Genomic DNA, 22,949 nt, shown 5'->3' on the forward strand with positions numbered 1-22,949 from the left:
CCCTGCATCTGGACCCCCACCCCTGCACCCAGACCATCCCCCACTGAGCTCCCTGCACTCAAACACCCATCTTGGTGAGCCCCATCCCACCTGCACCTGGACCACCCGGACCCTCACCTCACTGAGCCCCAACCAGCTGCATCTGGACCCCCACCAAGTCCCACTCCCTCCCTAAGTCCCCCACACCCAGACCCCCTCTGCTGAGCCCCAACCACCTTCGCCTGAATCCCCCTGCAGAGTCCAATTGTCCCCCAATGAGCCCCTGTGCATCCAGATCCGTCCCCCGCACCCAGACCGCCCACAGAGCTGCCCACACCCAGATTGCCCTGCACAGAGCCCTCTCACCCTACACCTGGATCCCCCACAATAAACCCCTCCACACTTGGCTCCTGCCAGGCTGAGCCTCCCCAGCCACACCTGGTGTGCCTGGGTGGAGAAGCAGAGCCCTGGGGTGTTTCTGGGGCAGGTGCAGCCTCACCGCCAAGTCTGGGGCCAGGGCCGGGGGCTGCAGGGTGATCTCCCACCTCTGTGCAGCCAGTGGCCTCTGTTCCCCATGGCCATGTGGGAGACTCCACATTTATTTATTGAAAAAATTTGCAACATTTTAAAATACTGTATTCAGAATTTTGGGGGGAGGGATGCAGAATTCCCTCAGGAGTATACCACACAGGTATTGGCTTCTAAAGCTGTGATTTTTTGCTGTCATTTACCTTTATACATTTTAGATTAATCCTTTCTAAAATAAATTCCCAGTTTACATGTAAATTCCATGTTTAACTGAAATTAATTCAATGTCCTCAATGTTAGCCATATGGCTGTATGTCAGTTGCCCATTGTAATGTGAAGAACAACATTATTTTCACCATTTCCCTGCCCTTGTAAACCATATTTTTTTCATTTATTCTTTTACTTGTATAAATGGGTATTGTAAAAATGTTATAAAAATTTACCAGCCCAGGCACAAAACCTACTCACCTGCCCTTAACCATGATGATGGATGATAATGAAAACAACTAATGATATTTTACTGGCCTATCAAACAACGATGTGCCCAGGCAGATTGGCAGTCATCTTCTGAACTCAGGACATTTTGCTGGAAAGGGCTGAAACTCATAGATTCTCTTGTCTGCCTGAAGATCAGGTGGTGAATTATAACCAGTTTTGTTGCTGTAACTCGAATGGTCATAGGTTTTGTCTATTGTTTTAATTATCCAGGGTCCCAACCCATAAGCTTGGATAGACTCCAAGCTTTCTCCTAGCTCAAGGCTTGGCTCTGGTCTGATTTGGGCCCCTCTCTAGCAATAATAAATTAAGGCCAGATCCTCAGCTGGTGTAAATCAGCTTCATTGAAGTCAATAAAGCTTCACTAGTTCACATCAACTGAAAATCTGTCCCTAAATATTTTTAGGGTAATTAAAGCAGGGAGGAAATCTGAATATTGCTGATTGCAATGCACAAGTATGGATGCAGGACTTTCAAGATAACCTGAAATAAATCTGATTGTATCAGAAGGACCTTTGGAACTCAAACAGCTCCTAACAAAAACCAAAAGGCATGAAGAGTATGCGTTTCCTAAATTATTTGTCAGGATAATGGACAGTTTTTGCCTGGCTGAGCGATCTGAGGAATTAATCTTCATGAGCTTCTAATGAGATAATTTTGTTTTTCTCTTTCAGCCCTGTTTTCTCCAGTGCTTTAGGCTCAATCTTCAGTAAGTGGGATATTCCTGTTTTCACCCTGCCTTTCAATGCAGCACTGACATTATACTCTGCAGCCACTGGACATTACAACCTTTTCTTCCCTACAGTCCTCATTAAACCTATATCATCAGTGCCCAATATCACCTGGTCCAACATTGATGTGCCAAAGGTAAGAGTCACTAAAGAAACATTCCACGCCATTTACACAGTAGGCCAATAAACAGTCATGTCCTTTTATTTTGCATGACAAAGACAGAGCCCCAAAATACAATTCTGTATTTACATGGTAACAAGTAAACAATATGTAATACTTTACTATGGCAACTGTCTGTTTTGGTGACTTCAGTTTTAGAGTTGCCAAGTATCTTAAGCACACAACTGGACCTAAATACATGCTATAATCCTCAGTGAATTTCTTTGGCTTCTAGTAATCCATTACCATGGAGACATAGCTCCATAGTTTTGTTCAAATGTTCATGTAATGCCGGGATTACACCTTTGTATCACATATGATTAATATAGTCCATTAAGTTTTTTTTTTAAAACCACCTTTCTGTTAAGAAATTGGCACAGACACTACCAGGATGGGATCATTAGAAACTCATATACAGGAGGACATCCAGATTTTTTTATAGCCAATATTTATGCTGGACCTACACAAAAACAATCTTTTATACTCTAGTGGTCCCTCTACTATTAACCAACCAGTTGTGCTGCCATCATTAATTAATGCCAATGTATAAAAAAAGCTTGTAGAAATGGGTATTTCCATTTTAAACTTGTTAAGACCGATAGGAAAAGGAAATCAACCTTTGCCAAGTGGAGAACAATAAAAACCAAAAAATCCCAATGATAATAGATGTTATTTATAAGCTTCTAACAAGAATTTAAAATATATGTAGAGCAATAAAACAAAGTACAACTCCACAGGGCACATCATCAAATGAGAGCCATAGAACTAAGTCAAAACTGCAAATGACTCTATATGTGGCTGGTGACCTCCCCAACACTGCAATCCGTGCACACCTCAAATGCCTATTGATTCCAAAGAGAATTTGGGGTGCAAAGGAAGGAACAGATTCTCTGCTGAGGGAAATGAGCAAAGCTCCTTTGAAGTGAATGGAAGGAGGCCCATTTATGACAGCAAAGAATGTGGCCTGGCCTTTACCTGGAAAATATCTTTATTAGAGACCACATAAATGCTGCTTCAGTGGAGATTTATTAATATTAAAGGAAAGAATTAGAAACATCTTCTTATCTTCACAAATTACTTGAAAGGTGAAAGAGAAGATCATCTAGAAATGCCAGCTGGCTACCCAAACCTGTAAGAACTATCTGCTGACAGAAAGAGCCGTTTCCATGGAACTAATGTTCATTAAAATGAGGCCTTTTGGCGGGCGGGGGAGGCCAAAGCATCAGCTTTCCATTTATTCTGGTATCAATATTTGAACACAACATCAGTCATGGGAAAAAAATGTCCGGCTGGTGACTTCGCCTTGCAATATCTAATACTTCAAAGGAAGTCTGCAGCCTGAAGCAGGAAAAGGTGAAAGCTGTCAGTGCTTTTGAACAGGTGACTACCAAGGCTCACCATCCACGTGGCTCGTTTCTGGATTACTTATTAACACATCCCTTGGTTAGGTTTGCACAGAGCGAAAAACCCTGCAGGACAATCAGAGAGTAAGTCACAGAGAGGCACGGTCAGTAGTGTCAGCCCCCTGGCACACCCTGAATAGAATTTTCAGAATAACTGCTTTGTCGCAAAGTGAAAGGAGGCTGATACATATGAAATCGCAGCGCCTGAATTTGACAGGAGGTCTGAAGGAGCTTTGGCCTATTTACACTAGGCTAATTTCTCTCCTGTGCAGATGAAACAAAAGGCCGAAGAGAATGTTGAGGTGCTGATCTAGAATGCTGAAATGCAAGGGCAGGGGAGGGACTAACAACAAACAGCCTTCTTCAACTCCAGGGACCATGGGCCTGATCCAACGCTCATTGTGGTCAATGGAAAGACTCCTATGGTCTATAATGGGAATTAGATCAGGCCTTGTGCTATCAGATGAAATGTAAAATCCCCAAGAGATCCAGGTGGTGGCAGCCACAGAACACAGACTGGCAGTAATCACTGGGAAAGCCTGAGGCCTGGCTTTGAAATACTTCACTGTTTAACGACAGGTTTCAGAGTAGCAGCCATGTTAGTCTGTATTCCCAAAAAGAAAAGGAGTACTTGTGGCACCTTAGAGACTAAAAAATTTATTTGAGCATAAGCTTTCGTGAGCTACAGCTCACTTCATCGGATGCATTCAGTGGAAAATAAAGGGGGGAGATACAGTGTGTATGGTAACACCCATTGTTTCATGTTCTCTATGTATATAAATCTCCCCACTGTATTTTCCACTGAATGTATCCGATGAAGTGAGCTGTAGCTCACGAAAGCTTATGCTCAAATAAATTTGTTAGTCTCTAAGGTGCCCCAAGTCCTCCTTTTCTTTCCACTGTTTAAGCTTCAGCTTTGCTGCCAGGACTTCACTCTGATTAAACTCTCCCATAGACTTTCATATGGAATTTGAGGGGCAGAAGGGGGCCTTTCTGGTGTTTTTTCTACCTCAACAGTGTGCAGTGAAGCAGTTGCATTAGGACTGAGAGCAGCAGTTGCAGTAAGAGACTTAAGGAACTCAATCTGTTTAGCTGATCTAAAAAGAAAATCAAGAAATGTCTTGATCGTGGTGTATAAGTCACTTCATGGGAAGAAAATACCAGATAGTAAAGGATTCTTTAACCTAGGGGAGAAAGGCATAATAGGAATCAATGGCTGGAAGTTAAACCCAGACAAATTCCACTTACAAATTCTTAACAGTGAGGTTGATTAATTACTGGAACAAACTACTAAGGAAAGTGGTGGATTCTCTGTATCTTGATGTCTTCACATCAAGACTGGAGGCCTTTCCTAAAGATAGTGTTTAGTCAAACACAAGTTACTGTGCTCAATTCAGCAGTAATTGGATGAAATTCTATGGTCTGTGATAGAGAGGAAAGCACACTAGATGATATAATGATTCCTTCCGCTCTTAAAATCTATGTTTCTATGAAGATCTGCTCCATAAAGGAGGACCCAGCACAGATAAAGTCAAAATCCTATCCTCTGTGCATCATGGTTAAAAATTACATGGCTCGTCACAGGGGTTAAAGGAAGTGGGTGGCGAGGAGTGTGGCCATTCCCTATGGAAAATCCCTGTAGAATTTAATAGATACATTTTCTGTGAGTATTTTCTACTGAATTCTATAGGATGATCCAAAACTACATCCAGGCTATAGAATTTTGTAGGCTGATTAAAAAATAAACTATTAACAAGTTGTTAGAGTGACAAGGTGGGTGAGGGAATATCTTTTCTTGGACCAACTTCTGTTGGTGAAAGAGACAAGTTTTCAAGCCACACAGAGCTGCTTCTTCCTCCCCCACCACATCTCTCTAATATCCTAGGACCGACCTGGCTACAGCCACACTGCATAGAAACAGGTTGGCATTTTTATTAAATTCTATAGGTATTTGGAGGGCTTTTTATTGAATCCCATTAGTTTAAATTATACAGGATCTTTCCATTATTGGGGGTACAAGTCCAGTGCAGATTCATGGGGCCACAAAATGAGTGGGGGGGGGCGAATGTGGGCTCTATCTGCTACTCCAATCCATAAGCACTAGTAGCGCCCTCCTCTCAGATGCATAAGGCCCTAGAAGTGAGGATTTCTTCCTCCTAATCCCTGTGTCCTTACTATGGGAAATCCCCGTTTATTTGGTTTTGTTTGTATGTTCAGAAAAATGAAATAACGAACTCTATAACAAGCTGAGACACAAAATGGGTGAGGTAATATCTTTGGACCAATTTCTCTTGGTGAAAGAGACAAGCTTTCAAGCACCACAGGGCTCTTCCTCAGAACTAGGAAAGGTAATCAGAGGGTACGTCTACAATGCAGTTAACCACCTTCAGCCGGACCCAGTCAGCTGATTCAGGCTGTGGGGCTGTTTAATTGCCATGTAGACATTTGGGCTCTGAGATCCTCCTGATTTGTGGGGTCCCAGCGCTCAGACTCCAGCCCAAGCCTGAAAGTCTACACTGCAATTATACAGCCCCATAGCCCAAGCACCCCTAGTCCAAGTCATCAGATCTGGGCCAGCCATGGGAGTTAAATTGCAGTGTAGACATACCTCAAGTGTCACTGAGAAATACAAGGTGGAACTGATTGTTAAGCGTAAGAAGTTAACACATGTGGCAAGAAAATATTCAAAATGAAGTCGGCATTAACACCTCAGAAGTAGGTCCAATAAAAGATATTACCTCACCCATCTTGTCTCTTTTATATTCTGGGACCAACATGGCTACAACAGCACTGCAAATAATATATACTAACCGCTCCTTTTAAAATGTCTATAGCTGCTACAATCCATTCCAGTCGGTGTCGGCCAGGTGTACGGCTGTGATAACCCCTGGACTGGTGGCATCTTCCTGATTGCTTTATTACTCTCCTCTCCTCTCATTTGCTTGCATGCTGCAATTGGATCAACAGTGGGGATGCTGGCAGGTATTACAGACTATTTCTCTCTTACAGATGTCATACACGATCACTTAATATGAAAAGAATTAAAGCCGGTGGAAACATTTGCAATCTATACATGGTTTTCCTCATGGAAAATGGCTTTTTTGACAAAAATGAAAACTTTTCCAAAAAGCGTTTTGGTTGAAGTTTTGCTTTTTTCAAAAAAAAAAAAACATTTTGTTGCAGTGAGAGGGGAAAGCCACTTTCACTTCTCCTCTCCCCTTTCTCAATGGACAAACAGTTTTAAAAAAAAAAGTGAGAGAAAGAGAGCGAGAGAGAGAGAGTGCAAGTGATTTTTACAGACCAAAATGAAACAACATTTTTCAAATATCTTTTTTAAAATTTTGTTTAGAAATTTTTCATTGAAAACTTGAAATATATTTTGTGGTAAAGTTCAAATAAAACAAAAAAATGTTCAAGAAATATACCAATCTTTTTGACCAGCTGTACAAAGAACAAGAGATTTCTGTGGTTCTGAAATGTAGGGCTGCTAGGCCCAGATTCACAAAGGTACCTAGATGGCTAACTTCCCCTGGGAGTTAGGTGCCTAAATACCTTTGTGAATCTAGGCCTCACGGTCCAAATCTGCCTTAATTCATCGGCTGCCAGTGAGGTCATAGAAGACAGGGATTCTGTCCTCAGTCACCCAGGAAGTTCAGAGTAACTCCACTGGCTTTGTTGGTGTAACTCTGGATTTACACCAGTGGGAATGAAACCAGAGCTTGGCCCAATGGGAGTGATACCCCTGAGCGCAGAACTGACCCCTTTATAAGTCTGATTCATTCTAATTCTTAGCTTCTTTTATTCCTTAAGCCCAGCAGTGACATTTTTCTGACTTTCTTTACAGCACTGAGCCTAGCAGCACCTTTTAGCAATATCTATGCTGGCTTGTGGAATTACAACAGTTGCCTCGCATGCATCGCTATCGGGGGCATGTTCTATGCTCTGACATGGCAGACCCACCTGCTAGCAATTGCCTGTGGTATGTACCTGATGGATGTCTATTACTAGGGTGATTCCTTCTGAAAACGAAAATACAGGAGGCTTTTGTACGAGAGAGGGGTGAAGCCACAAAGTTCACAGCTAGGTCTGCAGATGAACTTAGGCAAGGCTGAAGATTATTTCCGTCAAAGGTATTGATTAGGAACCATCCCTATAATTTATGCTATCAAAACAAAAATGATACCTTTGCTTTCTGCCATGCCAAAGGAAACATCCTTCAAGAGCTGTTTACCTAATGACTCTGTGACTTATCACTAGATGTTCTGATGTATAAAATGTATCTATTCCGTGCTCTTCAACATGTCATGCTGGGATAGCTGAAACTAGGGATGGACCCAAACTATTTCCCCAGATATGGACATGCCTAAACTCTGGAGACAATCAGCACCAGACTGCTCCATATCCATCTCTACCTGAAACTACATTGCACAACTTACTATCCCTATTTAAATGGAGAGTGGAATTGTGAGTTAGCACAGAGTTCTTGATATGCCTTTATAAAGCAATTCCATGTCAGGTTTCAGTATATCCGCATCAGGAATGGACCCTTTTCTCATTCAACAAATGAGATTTGATTTCTTCACTGGCTTCACGCATTATAGTCTGGCTGTATCCTATAGACAAAAGAGATACAGGGGGGAATAGTGTTTTCCATACCAGCCTTCGTGGTGCATCCTTGCATTTTCAGCAGACATGTTTCCAATGATTCTCTCTCCACAGTCACACTCTGAGACTTAGACTCATAGATATTAAAGTCAGAAGGGACCATTATGATCATCTAGTCTGACCTCCTGCACAACGCAGGCCACCGAATCTCACCCACCCACTCCTGCAATAAACCTCTCACCTATGTCTGAGCTATTGAAGTCCTCAAATCATGGTTTAAAGACTTCAAGGTGCAGAGAATCCTCCAGCAAGTGACCCGTGACCCGTGCCCCATGCTGCGGAGGAAGGCGAAAACCCCCCAGGGCCTCTTCCAATCTGCCCTGGAGGAAAATTCCTTCCTGACCCCAAATATGGCGATCAGCTGAACCCTGAGCATGTGGGCAAGATTCACCAGCCAGATACCCAGGAAAGAATTCTCTGTAGTAATTCAAATTCCACCCCATCTAACATCCCATCACAGGTCGTTGGGCCTATTTACCATGAATAGTTAAAGATCAGTTAATTGCCAAAATCATGTTATCCCATCATACTTGTAAACTTTAAGGCCAGAAGGAGTCGTCATGATCATTTAGTCTGACCTACTGCTCACCTCATGAACCTCACTCACCCACTCCTGTAATATGCCCATAACCTCTGGCTGAGTTACTGAAATCCTGAAATCTTGATTAAAAGACTTCAAGTTACAGAGAAGCCACTATTTACAGTAACTCAAACCAGCAAGTGACCCACACTATGGAGGAAGGTGAAAAAAACCCCAGTGTCTCTGACCTGAGGGAAAATTCCTTCCCAATCCCAAATATAGCAGTCAGCTGAGACCCTGAGACAAGGTCATTAATTAACATGTTAAATAAGATTGGTGGCAAGTCTGATCCCTGAGGAACTCCACTAGTAACCTCCCTCCAGCCTGATAGTTCATGACCCATTGTAGACTCCCATTTAACCAGTTCCTTAACCACCTTTCAATTCTCTTATTAATCCCCATCTTCTCCAATGTAACGAATAATACCCCATGTGGGACTGCTTTCCTGAAATCCAGGTAGATTAGATCTTTTCGTTGTTTCATTTCTATTGCTGGGCATGAACTATTGTGCCTTTTGCACGGTTGGAAGGAGCACACACTTTCTGTGAAAAGAAGAGTTCAGAATGAGACTAATCCTTATGCTCTCATGAATGATACGAGGAGGGGATTGTACAGTGCAGTGGTAGGTCTTGCCCAAAACCGCTGTCCTTACTCGTTTCTTCAGTGCTGTGAGTAATCTTATTTATCAGGAATTGTCTGTCTGTCTCTTTTCACAGCATTCTTTTGTGCTTACCTGGGAGCAACTGTGGCCAATATGTTTTCTGTGGTAAGTTTTTAATAGCTCGGGGCCAACTAATAGGGAAGTGAGATGTGTTTCCAAAGACAGATTTAAATCCTTGATATTTAGTTTCCTAATCTCCAGTGTGGTATAAACAGGTTATATGAATAGAGCCAATCCATCCCATTGAGAAGGCATCCCTCAAGCCCGCCAGAGCTGGAACAGGTTTTGCCACATGGGACAGTTGCAGTGCTCAGTAAAATATATTATAAATAACTTCGAACTTTTCATCTTCAAAGTGCAGGCCCTACATTAACTAATCGTCCCTCAATATCTCCACAAGGGAGGGATCATTAGCCATATTTTACAGCTGAAGACACTAAAGTCCCACTCATCAAAGGTATGTAGGCGCCTAACTCCCACAATGGGAATTAGGCTCCTGAATGCCTTTGAGGACATACGACTAAGTGACTTGCCCAGGTAGACCACCTTAAGGACCGAGCCAGAGATTGATCCAGATGGCCCTCAATTTGCAAGGAAGCCAGGTCCCTTTGGGATTTGTCATGATGATGATGATGAGGACAACAACTTGCCCCGGTCCCCAAAAGGCGTTGGTTCAAGAACCAGGGCAGAGTTAATTTTCTGGCTTCTACTCCTGCATTCATATCTATAGCCTGTTGGCCACATTCTGCCCTGCTTCACACTTGACCTCACTGGAGTTGCATAGATGTGACAGAGGGAAAGATTTAGTCATATACCATTCTCTGTGCAGCCCGTACTCATTTATGTGACCGGTCCCATAATGTTGTTACCATCCCACAAGCAAATGGCTATGCTTTGGTAAAGAGGAAAAAGGCAGCTACCCACTTGGGAAACAAGACTCCCCTGAGAAGGCTCATTGTGGACCACCTAGCTTTGAATTATGTTTAAGGCTGGAGGATTAAGTTAAGGAGGATCATAGAATGATTAAAATGATGAATATTCTCTTCTTTTCAGTTTGGATTACCATCATTTACCTGGCCTTTCTGCTTGTCTGCACTCACCTTTCTGTTACTAACCACAAACAACTCCGCCATCTACAAGTTACCTCTTGCCAAAGCCACTTACCCAGAAGCCAACCGAGTGTATTACCTCACAATGAAGAAGCAGTACCGGGTTTACCATAGCTCCAGTGGCACCATGGCACCGGGCCCAGACTCAGAAGGGGCCCCGGCCAGCCTGATCCCCCAGCCAGCTGAGCCGGCCAGGAAAGCTGCACCCGCCCATGCTCCACCCTCGCCCCACCACTTCCCACCCCTGCTCCGCCCCAGCCCCACCCACACTCCACCCCCTTCCCTGAGCTATGCATCATGGGGGACTGCAGCAGGGGTCAGGCCCACCCTGCACTCACTGGGCACCGGGAAGTGGAGCGACCCGGCCCCAGGCCGCTCCACTCTGCCGGCTCCCAGCCGCGCCGCCGGTGAGTGCTGGGGGAAGGTTCCCCCCTACCCCCCAAGTCCCAAGGCTGGGAGCCAGGGGAGCAGAGCGGATCAGGCTGGGGCCGTGTCACTCCACTTCCTGACGCCCCATGAGTGTGGGGTCGGGCCCGCCCTGCAACCGCCGGCCGGCAGGAAGTGGAGCGACCCGACCCCAACCCGCTCTGCTCCGCTGGCTTGTGCTGGGGGGCGGTTTCTCCCCTGCCCCCCAAGCCTGGGGAGGAGATGGAGCAGTGGGGAAGGGGCATGGGATGGGGAAGAGAAGGGGATAGGGGAAGCGGGGGCAGGGAGGAAGAGGCAGGGGGGAACGAAGGGGATGGGATGGGGAGGAGATGGAGCCGTGGGGAAGGGACATGGGATGGGGAAGAGAAAGGGATAGGGGAAGCGGGGGCAGGGGGAAGAGGCAGTGGGGAAGGAAGGGGTGGGGTGGGGAGGAGATGGGGCAGTGGGGATGGGAAAAAGAAGGGGATGGGGGAAGCAGGGGCAGAGGGGAAGAGACAGGGGGGAAGGAAGGGAGTGGGATGGGGAGGAGATGGAGCGATGGGGAAGAGAAGGGGATAGGGGAAGTGGGGGTGGGGGGGAAGAGGCAGGGGGGAAGGAAGGGGGTGGGATGGGGAGGAGATGGAGCTGGAGCTGGGGGGAAGGGGCATGGGATGGGGAAGAGAAAAGGATAGGGGGAGCGGGGGTAGGGGGGAAGAGGCAGTGGGGAAGGAAGGGGTGGGGTGGGGAGGAGATGGAGCAGTGGGGAAGGGGCATGGGAGGGGGAAGAGAAGGGGGTGGGGCAAGCAGGGGCAGGGGGGAAGCTAGAGCCCAGCATGCGGCATCCCCTTGGCAGAAGCTGGGGCTCCCCTGTTCAGCAGGCCCATCAAACCCTCACCCTGACAAGCCCCACCTCCCCTGCAGCTGTACCACCCCAATGCACCCCTCCCCAGACACCCTTGCTACTGAGCCCCAATCACCTGCACCTGGACCCTCATCCAAATGAACCCCACCTCCCCTGCACCAACCCCCCCGATCCTGCTGAGCCCCAAACACCTTCACCTGGATCCCCTGCAGAGTCCCGTTGCCCCAGAACTCGGAACCCCCCCCCAATGAGCTTCTGTGCATCCAGATCTCCCACTAAGCCACCAACACCCAGATTGCCCCACAGAGAACTCTCTTACCCCCACCTGGATCCCCCCCACACAAAGTCCCTCTGCACTTGGATCCTGCTGCCGGGCTGAACCTGCTCCCCCACACCTGGTGGGTGTTTATGAGGTGTGAGGGGGGCCACATGGGAGAGAGCAAAAAGATATTGAAAATGTAACAAGTGGGCAAAGGAGGCTGATACCTTGGGCCTACTGGGAGCAAGAGTCAGCATCTTGAAACTGAATGAAAGATGCGAGGTAGGGTGAGGATAAGCTGTGAAGGGCCTTGAAAGTGAAGGCAAGTAAGTCAAGTGCCAAAAGAGAAATATTCAAGGTGACTAGGCAGTATTTTCCTGAAAATTTTTTATTGATTTTTCAAACTGGAATATTTAAATATGAACAATGCTTCAAAAATCACTTGAAAAATTATACCGTTTGCCATGCTTTACTTGCTAAAGCTCTGCAGAGCATTTTGTGGTGTTAATAAAAAATAGCACATCTAGGTTTCAGATATGCATTTTCTTGCTCTGTTTAGTCACAGAGTTTTCTCAAAGGTACATATTGTTTAAGTGATCTTAAAGGTAGCAAATAGACCAAAAAGAGCTTGAAGACGTAAGTTCTATGTGAAGACAAGCAACAGGAAAATCAGTGGCTTTTCAGATTTTTAGGAGACTGTAACCAAAGCCTGATGCAATATTTAGGGTTTGATTTTACAACTCAGCCCCTATTTTAGCTCATGCAAATTTACATCTTCAATTAATTGCCTCTACATTAGAACAATGCCACACAAATCAATTAGTAGATGCACAAGTGCTCGCTTTTGCACCTGCAGCTGTGAGCACAGGTAACTGAAGGCCCAGTTTTGTGCCTGCAGACCCGGAGGCCGGGATGAGGTCTTTAATATCAAGGCATAAGAGTCCAATCCAATTCTCTTGCAAGTCAACAGGTCCCTTCAGTGGGTATTGGATTGGGTCATATTTTGTCCTGAGCATGTGCATGTTTATATTTCTCTGTATAGCTGTATTCCTGTGGAAAGTGTTAGCTCTCTCTGTCTGAACTGAAATCTACCTTGTCAAGTTTCAGAGTAACAGCCGTGTTAGTCTGTATTCGCAAAAAGAAAAGGAGGACTTGTGGCACCTTAGAGACTAAGCAATTTATTTGAGCATGAGCTTTCGTGAGCTACAGCTCACTTCATCGGATGCATGCCGTGGAAACTGCAGCAGACTTTATTTATACACAGAGAATATGAAAAAATACCTCCTCCCACCCCACTGTCCTGCTGGTAATAGCTTATCTAAAGTGATCATCAGGTGGGCCATTTCCAGCACAAATCCAGGTTTTCTCACCCTCTGCCATGTACATTGGTCAAACTGGACATTCTCTACGTAAAAGAATAAATGGACACAAATCAGATGTCAAGAATTATAACATTCATAAACCAGTCGAAGAACACTTCAATCTCTCTGGTCACGCAATCACAGACATGAAGGTCGCTATCTTAAAACAAAAAAACTTCAAATCCAGACTCCAGCGAGAAACTGCTGAATTGGAATTCATTTGCAAATTGGATACTATTAATTTAGGCTTAAATAGAGACTGGGAGTGGCTAAGTCATTATGCAAGGTAGCCTATTTCCTCTTGTTTTTTCCTACCCCCCCCCCCCCCGATGTTCTGGTTTAACTTGGATTTAAACTTGGAGAGTGGTCAGTTTGGATGAGCTATTACCAGCAGGAGAGTGAGTTTGTGTGTGTATGGAGGTGGGGGGGATGTGAGAAAACCTGGATTTGTGCTGGAAATGGCCCATCTTAATTATTCACATTGTAGGGAGAATGGTCACTTTGGATGAGCTATTACCAGCAGGATAGTGAGTTTGTGTGTGTGGTTTTTGGGAGGGGGGTGAGGGGGTGAGAGAACCTGGATTTGTGCAGGAAATGGCCCAACTTTATTATCATGCACATTGTGTAAAGAGTTGTCACTTTGGATGGGCTATCACCAGCAGGAGAGTGAATTTGTGTGGGGGGGGTGGAGGGTGAGAAAACCTGGATTTGTGCTGGAAATGGCCCACCTGATGATCACTTTAGATAAGCTATTACCAGCAGGACAGTGGGGTGGGAGGAGGTATTTTTTCATATTCTCTGTGTATAAATAAAGTCTGCTGCAGTTTCCACGGCATGCATCCGATGAAGTGAGCTGTAGCTCACGAAAGCTCATGCTCAAATAAATTGGTTAGTCTCTAAGGTGCCACAAGTACTCCTTTTCTTTCTACCTTGTCAAGAGAATCTGCAACAGAGAAGGTAAAAACCACAGAGGACAGGAGAAGACCAGATTTTATTGATATTGCAAAATCTAGAGCATTATATGGCGTATACATTTTAAGGGCCTGAGCCTCAGGTGGTGGAAATCAGCCTCGTTACACTGACTTTAATGGAGTTATTTCAGTTTATACCCACTGAGAATCGGGGTTGTTATAGCAATACTGAAGCAAGTCAATCAGAAAAAAATAGAGATGAAGTGTCTTCTTAAATCATTCATAAGATCCTGTATGTCGCTGGCAGTGAACTGTGCCTTAGACGATATATATCAAATACAGAACTGGCATTTGTCTCACTATGACAAATAGTCTACTCCACACTGTGCATATTAGATAGACTTTAATTTATCACAGAAATGTTGTCCAGGAATCCCTGCCATTCACTGTTGTATCTACATGAATCTATTTTGTTACGGTTTCGCAGGATAACAAACAGCTCCATCCTTGCTTACAGAAATAACTTACCTTATTATTGAAGCTATGTTGTTGCATTTCTCTGTCATTTATACCAAATAAACTATACTCGGAGTTCACAAATTGTGCGAGTTTTCAAGCTGTCTTTTGCATTCTCATTTTTTTGGCACTGAAATATGAGCAACTCTGGGATTATGAGAAATGTCTCCAGTATGAGGGAGCTGTTCACTCTGAGTGTTTTCTGTCCTACTCCTTCTTACATAGCCCCCATAACGTCAATATCATGTCACAAAACCCCTCCAGCAGTTTTTAAAGCTACATTAAAAAGTTACATTTGAATAAAATTAGAATGTTTGCATCAAGTTCTGCTTGATGACCAAAGGATTTCCATCTCCTCCTGAAAAACATGGATGCCAATTAATTAATTGTGTGTCCCCTAATTCAGTCTCACCTGTTCCCCCCGGTCTAGTCCTACATCAGTTTAATTCTGCACGCCTGCACTGTCAGATCAGTTACCCCTGCGACCTCACCCTGCTCCCAGACCCACATAAATGACCTCTGCATCCCATCCTGGACAATAACCCCACATCAATGAAATTTGTGACTCCCCCAACCAGTATCTGCATCTGCACATCTCCACTCCTGCTGCCAGTTCTTCAACAACCATCCAACCTCCCTCAGGAGAAGGGGGACACTTCATCCCTCGCCCCCAATCTCAAGAGGCAGGTGAAGGCACTGACAGTCATTGAGTGTGAATGGGCACTGAGCCAGCAGGGAACACAGCTGGCTCTGAGAATACAGAGATTAGTGTTTTGGCAGCATCCCTGCCCTTTGCACTCTGTGGGAGGTGAGAGGAAATAGCCTGCTCTGCCTGCTGAGGCAGGAATCTACCCTGGGGAAGTACCGTAACGGCAGGAACCAATCAGGCTGGTTAAGTGATTCCCAAATCCCACACCCCCTGCCTGAGAACTCCACTTGTGGTGATGCTCTGTACCTTGGGGAAACACCCAGCCTTGTAAAAGCCTGTTCATCCTTGTAAAATGATTGTGTGGTATCTGATTTAGTTGGGGATTGGTCCTGCTTTGAGCAGTGGGTTGGACTAGATGACCTCCTGAGGTCCCTTCCAACCCTGATATTCTATGATTCAGTGCAAAGTTTGTCATGTTGGGTGTCTTCAGAAGGCATGGTTGTTATAGTGATGTTATAGTAATTGTTACAATAATGTTATAGGTTATAATTTCATGTATATAGTTATGAGGCTGAAAATGTGTCCTCATGGCTTAAAGACAGCCCAGGCAAAAACTCTCCAAGAACAGAGAGGCAGTTCACACCTCACCCGGGCATGTATGGGACAAACCCCGCCCACCCTCACAGGAAAAAAGGAAGCTGGCCTAGGCAACAACAAAAGGATCTGCTAGTCTCTAGGGAATTGCCCCCCTTCCTTTGGTCAGTTTGGGACTGCAATGAGGTAATTCCCACCTGACTCGGAAGGGGAGGGGACAAAACCCAGAGGGAAGAAAGGACATGATAAAAGGGAGAGACATTTGCCATGCTCTTCCTCTCTCTTCCACCTCCATCTACAGACACACCACCAAGCGACTGAAGTTCTGATCAAAGGGGAGAGCCTGGCTGAAGGGCAACCTTCCAGCCTGTGGTGAGAAGCATTTAAGTTTCTAAGGGCACTGAAAGTGTTAAGATCAGCTTAGAATGTATTTTGCTTTTATTTCATTTGACCAAATCTGACTTATAATCACTTAAAATCTATCCTTATAATTAATAAATCTGTTTGTTTATTCTACCTGAAGCCATGTGTTTGGTTTGAAGTGCCTCAGAGACTCCCCTTGGGATAACAAGCCTGGTGCATATCAATTTCTTTGTTAAATTGATGAACTCATATAAGCTTGCAGCATCCAGCAGGCATAACTGGATACTGCCAGACGGAGGTTCCTAGGGTTGCATCTGGGACCGGAGATATTGGCTAGTGTCATTTGGTTGCACAATCCAAAGAGCAGCTTACATGCCAGAGGCTGTGCGTGAACAGCCCAGGAATGGGGGTTCTCACAGCAGAGCAGGGTAAGGCTGGCTCCCAGAGTCAAGGATTGGCATGACCTAGCAGATCACCGGTCCAGATAACACCAGAGGGGAACGTCACACCTCAAATTTCAAGAGGCAGGTGAAGGCATTGAGCATCATTGAGCCTGAGTGGGTACAGAGCCAGCAAGGAACACAGATGGCTCAGAGAATACGGAGATTAGTGTTTTGGTAGCACTCCAGTGCTTTGCGTGCCATGAGAGGTGAGCGGCAATAGCCTGCTCTGCCTGCTGAGGCAGGAATCTACCCCTTGGGAAGTACTGGAAGAGCAGGAACCACCCAGGCTGGTTAAGTGCTTCCTAGATACCACGCCCCGTGCCTGAGAACTCCACTTGCCTCTGACTTGGCCTGAACCCCATTGGGACCCTTCCACAGCCCTTGGGGTCACAGTGGTGCTGGAACACTTTTAGTAGTGGGGGTGCTGAAAGCCAGCCCCCTTACCCTTCCCCAAAGGCTGGGAGCAGGGCTGTGCCTTCGGGAAAGGGGGACCCAGACAGGAGAAAGGAGGCCGAGGCCACAGTTGGAGGCAGGTGTGGGGCCAGGAGCGGAGCCCCAGGCAGGGGCTGGCAGCCAGGACCCCACATGTGGGGCTAGGTGCGGGGCCCAGGCACAGGGCCAGGGCCCCAGGAGCAGAGCCCCGGGCACAGGGCCAGGAGCGGGGTGGGCCCTGGGAGAGGAGGCCTGGGAGCAGGGGTGGAGCCGGCAGCCATGATCCGAGCCCCAGACGAGATGAGGGGTTGGGGAGCAAAGTGTGCGCAGAAGGCTGGGAGCAGGGCATAGGCACAGGAAACACCCCCAGGTTTTATGTGAAGAGCCAGTGCCAGGGAAGCGGGGCACTGGGCCACTGGCCTTGCATAAAACCTGGGCATGCTGCAGCACCCCCCCTTCCCGTGCCTATGCTTGGGGAGGCATGAATAAGCCCCAGAAACAAAGGCTTCCAGAACAGTTTCATCAAAACAGAGACCAGGTGAGGGACGATTCAGGGGCCCCTATAGGGAGTCACGCATACACCCCCTCCAGTAGCGCAGTGCACCCAGTCCCCAGTGCCCAAATACACAAGTTAATGCTCACTAAACCGTTCCTAACCACAGTCTATAGACATAGCTTCGAATGGCCATCCAGGTCAGAACACTGCAAGCTTTCATAAAAGACCGTACTTGATGTATTTTAATAATACAAAATCACTACATGTAATCTGCTGATGTAACTAATTATTCCTGGGGTTTAACACTCCCCTCACCAGGCTAATTCCTGGGGTTCTCCCTTTGGGATGTCTGGACCCTCTTTGTCACAGGAGTCCATATTACCATCAGCCGCAGTCTCTCAGCCCCAATCAGGGCATCTTCTGCCCCAGAACTGGCCACAGAAGCAGTGTTGACAACCTCAAGTGCTCAAAAGGCATGAGCCAGACCCCACAAATCATGAATTTAGGTTAAAAGATAAAGAAAACTTGAAGTTGCATTTCTTTTGGTCTGTCTTTTGATTTTCAGCTTCCCCCTGCCCAGCTCCAAAGGGTTTGGCTGCTAGTCACTGGTGCCCACGGGCCCAGATGTATTGAGTCAAGGCATTTTCAGCTCCTGCTGCAGGAGCTCTCACCCCCACATCTGCCCATCTCCTGCCCAGGCTCTCTCTGATCAGCTTACCTGCTGCCCCTCATCCATTCAGCCCTCCCCTCCCCCCCAGCCTCACCTCTGCTCCTTCTGAGGTTCTTCACCCCCCTCTCCCAGGCCAGGGGGGAGGTACAGCAGGGTCCCCTTGTGACATTCTATACCTTGGGGGAGCGCTCTGTAACCCCCATATTCCTCATTTATATATAATTGATCTTGCATATAAAGCAGGCTGTGTGAGGTATCAGGGGAAAGGTTATGATCTGCTGAAATTCATTTTTCTATCTAAATATGTATATCATCAATGCATATGAAGTTATGAGAATGTGTTGTATGGTTGTCACTAAAATATGCTGTGAGTTTGGAAGGTACCCAGATACTAGCTCTCCAGAGACAATGACAAGGGAGGTAAACAACACCCGGGTGGATGCTGAACAGCCATTGTCCAGCAAGGGAGCTACAATTCAGTGACTCACCTGCATAAGGCCACATCAGGGAAATTTTTCAACCTTGCCTGGGGACTCAGCAATGCCCACCAGACATGCCTGGACTTGTATTCTACAAGCATATGGAACTGAGGGTACAAAACAGAATACAGTGGCCACATACTTGGCTTTTCTCCTTCCCCCACCTACACTGCAAGCAATGAGGACACTCTGAAGACTCCCAACAGAGGGGACTGGTCCAGGTTTCAAGGGTGAAACCTGTGTACTATGAACTTCAATATCCAGTGGGGTGAGAAAAACTGCTTAATCTAGATGTTGCCCAGTCTAATAGGTTGAGAGTTTAGACTCCGTGCTTATATTTTTCTTTTGGTAACTAACTCTGACGTTTTGTCTATCACTTATAATCACTTAAGATCTATCTTTTGTAGTAAATCAACTTCTTTACCAGTGAGTTTGCCCGAAGTGTGTGGTAAATCTACTCAGGTTTGCAAAGGCTGGTGTTTATCCACTTTCAATTGATGAAGTGGTGAACCTATTAATAAATTTGCACTGCTTGTCTTGAGCAGTGCAAGATGGTACCTTCTTGGGGTACAAGGCTGGGAGCTAGGGGGATTTGGCTGGCTCTGGGAGCATTCATACAATCTAGCTGTGGGTGGAGCTCCACATGCTGGTGGCTGAGTGATCACAGCGCCTGGAGGGGTTTGCTGCTTGTCACTAGTAAAGCAGTGTGAGAGACAGCCCAGGCTGGAGAGATAAGGGAGCACAGTGGTCTCACAGTCCCAGGCTGCACCCCGTGGGATCCCATCACACCCCTCTCCCCTTCCAGGGTGGGGCAGCTCCAGGGGCTCTTCATTCCCCTTCCCAGGTGGATGTTGCAGCGAGGGGAGGGGGCAGGAGCAGAGGAACTGTCCTGTCCCTAAAAAGAAAAGGAGGACTTGTGACACCTTAGAGACTATCGAATTTATTTGAGCATGAGCTTTCATGAGCTACAGCTCACTTCATCGGATGCATACTGTGGAAAATACAAGAGGGAGATTTTATATACACAGAGAACATGAAACAATGGGTGTTACTAGACACACTGTAACCAGAGTGGTCAGGTAAGGTGAGCTGTTCCTGTTGCTCAAAGGATGTGGGGGGAGCAGAACTGCCCAGAGCTGCTGGGCAATTCCTGCTCCGCCCTCTGAGCATGACTTCAAATTGCTATGGGGAGCGAGCCCTTCCTTCTGCAGCTCTGACTGGTTACTCTGCCCCAGGAGGGCAACCAATCAGAGGGTCCAGAGTCTCCAGCGGACTGGAACATCTCACGTCACCGCAAGACCAGCCCCAGCCAAAACTGTCTTTCTTGTGATAAAATGGCATGTGCAGGTGGTGTGGGTGGCATGAGCCTGAGGCATGCGCGCAGAGCACCGAGGCCTGGTCCATGCTGCAGTGACTGGTTTCCACCCCCACGGTCACCTGTTGGTCAGGACTCCTGTGCTGGGCTTTGGCTCCTCCCTCAGCCCAGCTGCAGCCGTGCCCCCGGTCTGTTCTCTTGGCCAATCCTCTCCCCGCAGGTTCAGGCTGTGTTTGGGACTGCTCCCCCCAGACAGCAGCAAACAACCACCCTGTATGCTCAGACCTTAGCATCTGTGTTCACTCGCTAGCCCTCTCCCTGATCCAGCCAATTAACCCAGAGCCAATTGGATGCCCTGTAGCCAGTGCCCTGTCCTTGTTTTGGAGAGAGATTTCTGCCCTCTAATGGGCAGCAAGAAGTCAGTGGGTGGTGTTTCCACCTTGTCCTCTAGGCCCAGCTCCCCTGTCTGCCCATGCCCTCGCCAATCAGGGCTCTGGGGGACAGAGCTGACCCTTCTTTAATGTAGCCACTCCACAGCAGGATTATGGGGGAGGGCAGCAATTTCCTCATAGCGGGATGGGCTTCCCAACAGACATACATGAGCCTACAGAGGAAGCAGTGGTAGGTCTACCACCCAGTTCCCTTGCACAAGCTCAACAGGGCTTTTACCCTGCAGCCCAGACACTGCCCTAGGTTTATTACCCAGCCCTTGTGGGCTTAATCTTGCAGCTCCTCCTGGTGCAAAACTCCCAGTAAAATCAAAGGGAGTCTGGCCGGTGTAGGGCATAGAGGGGCCGTAGCGGCACTGCTATAAAAGAGAGGAACACTCAACTTTCACAAAGAGCTCAAGGAATTAGACAGCTGAAGTGATTAAACATGCGCACGTTCGCACACACACACACCCCTCTTGGGCAGTGCAGCCCTCAGAATGGCTGTTCCTGTTATCAGGCAGTTCCTAGAACTGGAGTTGTGTAAGGAAGGCTCCAACTGGGATATTCCCTCCCACACGCACTTCTTCTCTAGTCCTCTCTGTCCTAGCATGTCAAAGTCAGGGTGTAGCCCTCTGTCTGGCAGGCAGAGAATATGGAGGACTGCCTCCATGGCTACTAAGCCAGGGAGACCCACCCGGTGCCTAAGTACCCTGGAGGCTCTGTAGCATAAACAGGATTGTTGTACACACTCCCCATCAGTGGATGGATTTAATCCAGAAGGAGCATTAGTTCACAGGACCTGGACACCAGAACTTTTAAACCAATAGGGTATCCTCGGGAATCCCATGTTCAGAACCTCTGTAAGAAGGCGGATGTGTGGGAATCGATGCAACATAAACATGGCTTAAGACCCACCATCTCTTCCTCTTAGTTTGGGTTCTGTGCTGTCTCAAGGATTTGGGTGCTAAAGCGCACATCCTGCATTTGTTAGAGATAGGCCTGAGTCACTGACTTTCAATCCAGATCACAACTTCCCTAGAACTTGTGGCTGTTTGTATCAGGTATTTTGATTTGACCCAGAGACAACATGTACCTGCCAATAGGGGGTGGGAGGGCAAAGTGAGGGCAGTGGCTTCGGCAGATGTTACTGAGCACAAACTCAGTCCATGCAAACATGCTCAGTACAAGCCAACCAGCAACTTGGGGCGGGGTAGGGCATGTGACCCCCCCCTCCATGTGCCCTCTTCTCCCTCCCCCACAGTCACCTCTGATTTAACCTATTGCAGAGTTAGAGTCTTGCAGGGAAGTTCAAACCTGTTACCGAGGTACTGATGGCCCAGTTCATTCCTGGGAATGGCTGCAGAGGAAAGTTCATGGGAACTGGCAGCCCATGCTGTTTCACATTACTTCTTGCAATAAAGTTAGGTAAACAAACAACAGGCAGGCTCCAGCCAGAAGCTGCCAACTGGGACATTGTTTAAGGGTATGTCTACACTACGAAATTAGGTCGAATTTATAGAAGTCGGTTTTTTAGAAATCGGTTTTATATATTCGAGTGTGTGTGTCCCCACAGAAAATGCTCTAAGTGCATTAACTCGGCGGAGTGCTTCCACAGTACCGAGGCTAGAGTCGACTTCCGGAGCGTTGCTCTGTGGGTAGCTATCCCACAGTTCCCGCAGTCTCCGCTGCCCATTGGAATTCTGGGTTGAGATCCCAATGCCTGATGGGGCTAAAACATTGTCGCGGGTGGTTCTGGGTACATATCGTCAGGCTCCCGTTCCCTCCCTCCCCCCGTGAAAGCAAGGGCAGACAATCATTTCGCGCCTTTTTTCCTGAGTTACCTGTGCAGACGCCATACCACGGCAAGCATGGAGCCCGCTCAGGTAACCGTCACCCTATGTCTCCTGGGTGCTGGCAGACGCGGTACGGCATTGCTACACAGTAGCAGCAACCCCTTGCCTTGTGGCAGCAGACGGTACAGTACGACTGGTAGCCGTCATCGTCATGTCTGAGGTGCTCCTGGTCGCCTATGTGAGGTCGATCAGGAGCGCCTGGGCAGACATGGGCGCAGGGACTAAATTTGGAGTGACTTGACCAGGTCATTCTCTTTAGTCCTGCAGTCAGTCCTATTGAACCGTCTTATGGTGAGCGGGCAGGCGATACGGACTGCTAGCAGTCGTACTGTACCATCTTCTGCCGAGCAGCCATGAGATGTGGATGGCATGCAGTCCTTCTGCACCGTCTGCTGCCAGCCAAAGATGTAAAAGATAGATGGAGTGGATCAAAACAAGAAATAGACCAGATTTGTTTTGTACTCATTTGCTTCCCCCCCTCCCCTGTCTAGGGGACTCATTCTTCTAGATCACACTGCAGTCACTTACAGAGAAGGTGCAGCGAGGTAAATCTAGCCATGTATCAATCAGAGGCCAGGCTAACCTTCTTGTTCCAATAA

At 47.0% G+C, this 22,949-nt stretch overlaps 1 protein-coding gene across 1 annotated transcript in view; it reads left to right on the top strand.

Moving 5' to 3' along the window:
* The window catches only part of LOC311521334 (urea transporter 2-like), a gene marked incomplete at its 3' end in the record, with an annotated part of 42,928 nt that extends 27,787 nt beyond the window's left edge, over positions 1–15,141 (top strand). Inside the window, exons 5-10 of the mRNA XM_084629616.1 lie at positions 1,677–1,869; positions 6,131–6,278; positions 7,141–7,275; positions 9,258–9,307; positions 10,256–10,967; positions 15,056–15,141. Of these exons, the coding sequence (XP_084485742.1) occupies positions 1,677–1,869; positions 6,131–6,278; positions 7,141–7,275; positions 9,258–9,307; positions 10,256–10,967; positions 15,056–15,141 (1,324 nt within the window). The remainder of the gene's footprint in view (positions 1–1,676; positions 1,870–6,130; positions 6,279–7,140; positions 7,276–9,257; positions 9,308–10,255; positions 10,968–15,055) is intronic.
* Positions 15,142–22,949: the final 7,808 nt, after the last annotated feature.

This window comes from Lepidochelys olivacea, assembly GCF_965140295.1.
Source record: "Lepidochelys olivacea isolate rLepOli2 genome assembly, chromosome: 5".
NCBI lineage: Eukaryota > Metazoa > Chordata > Testudines > Cheloniidae > Lepidochelys > Lepidochelys olivacea.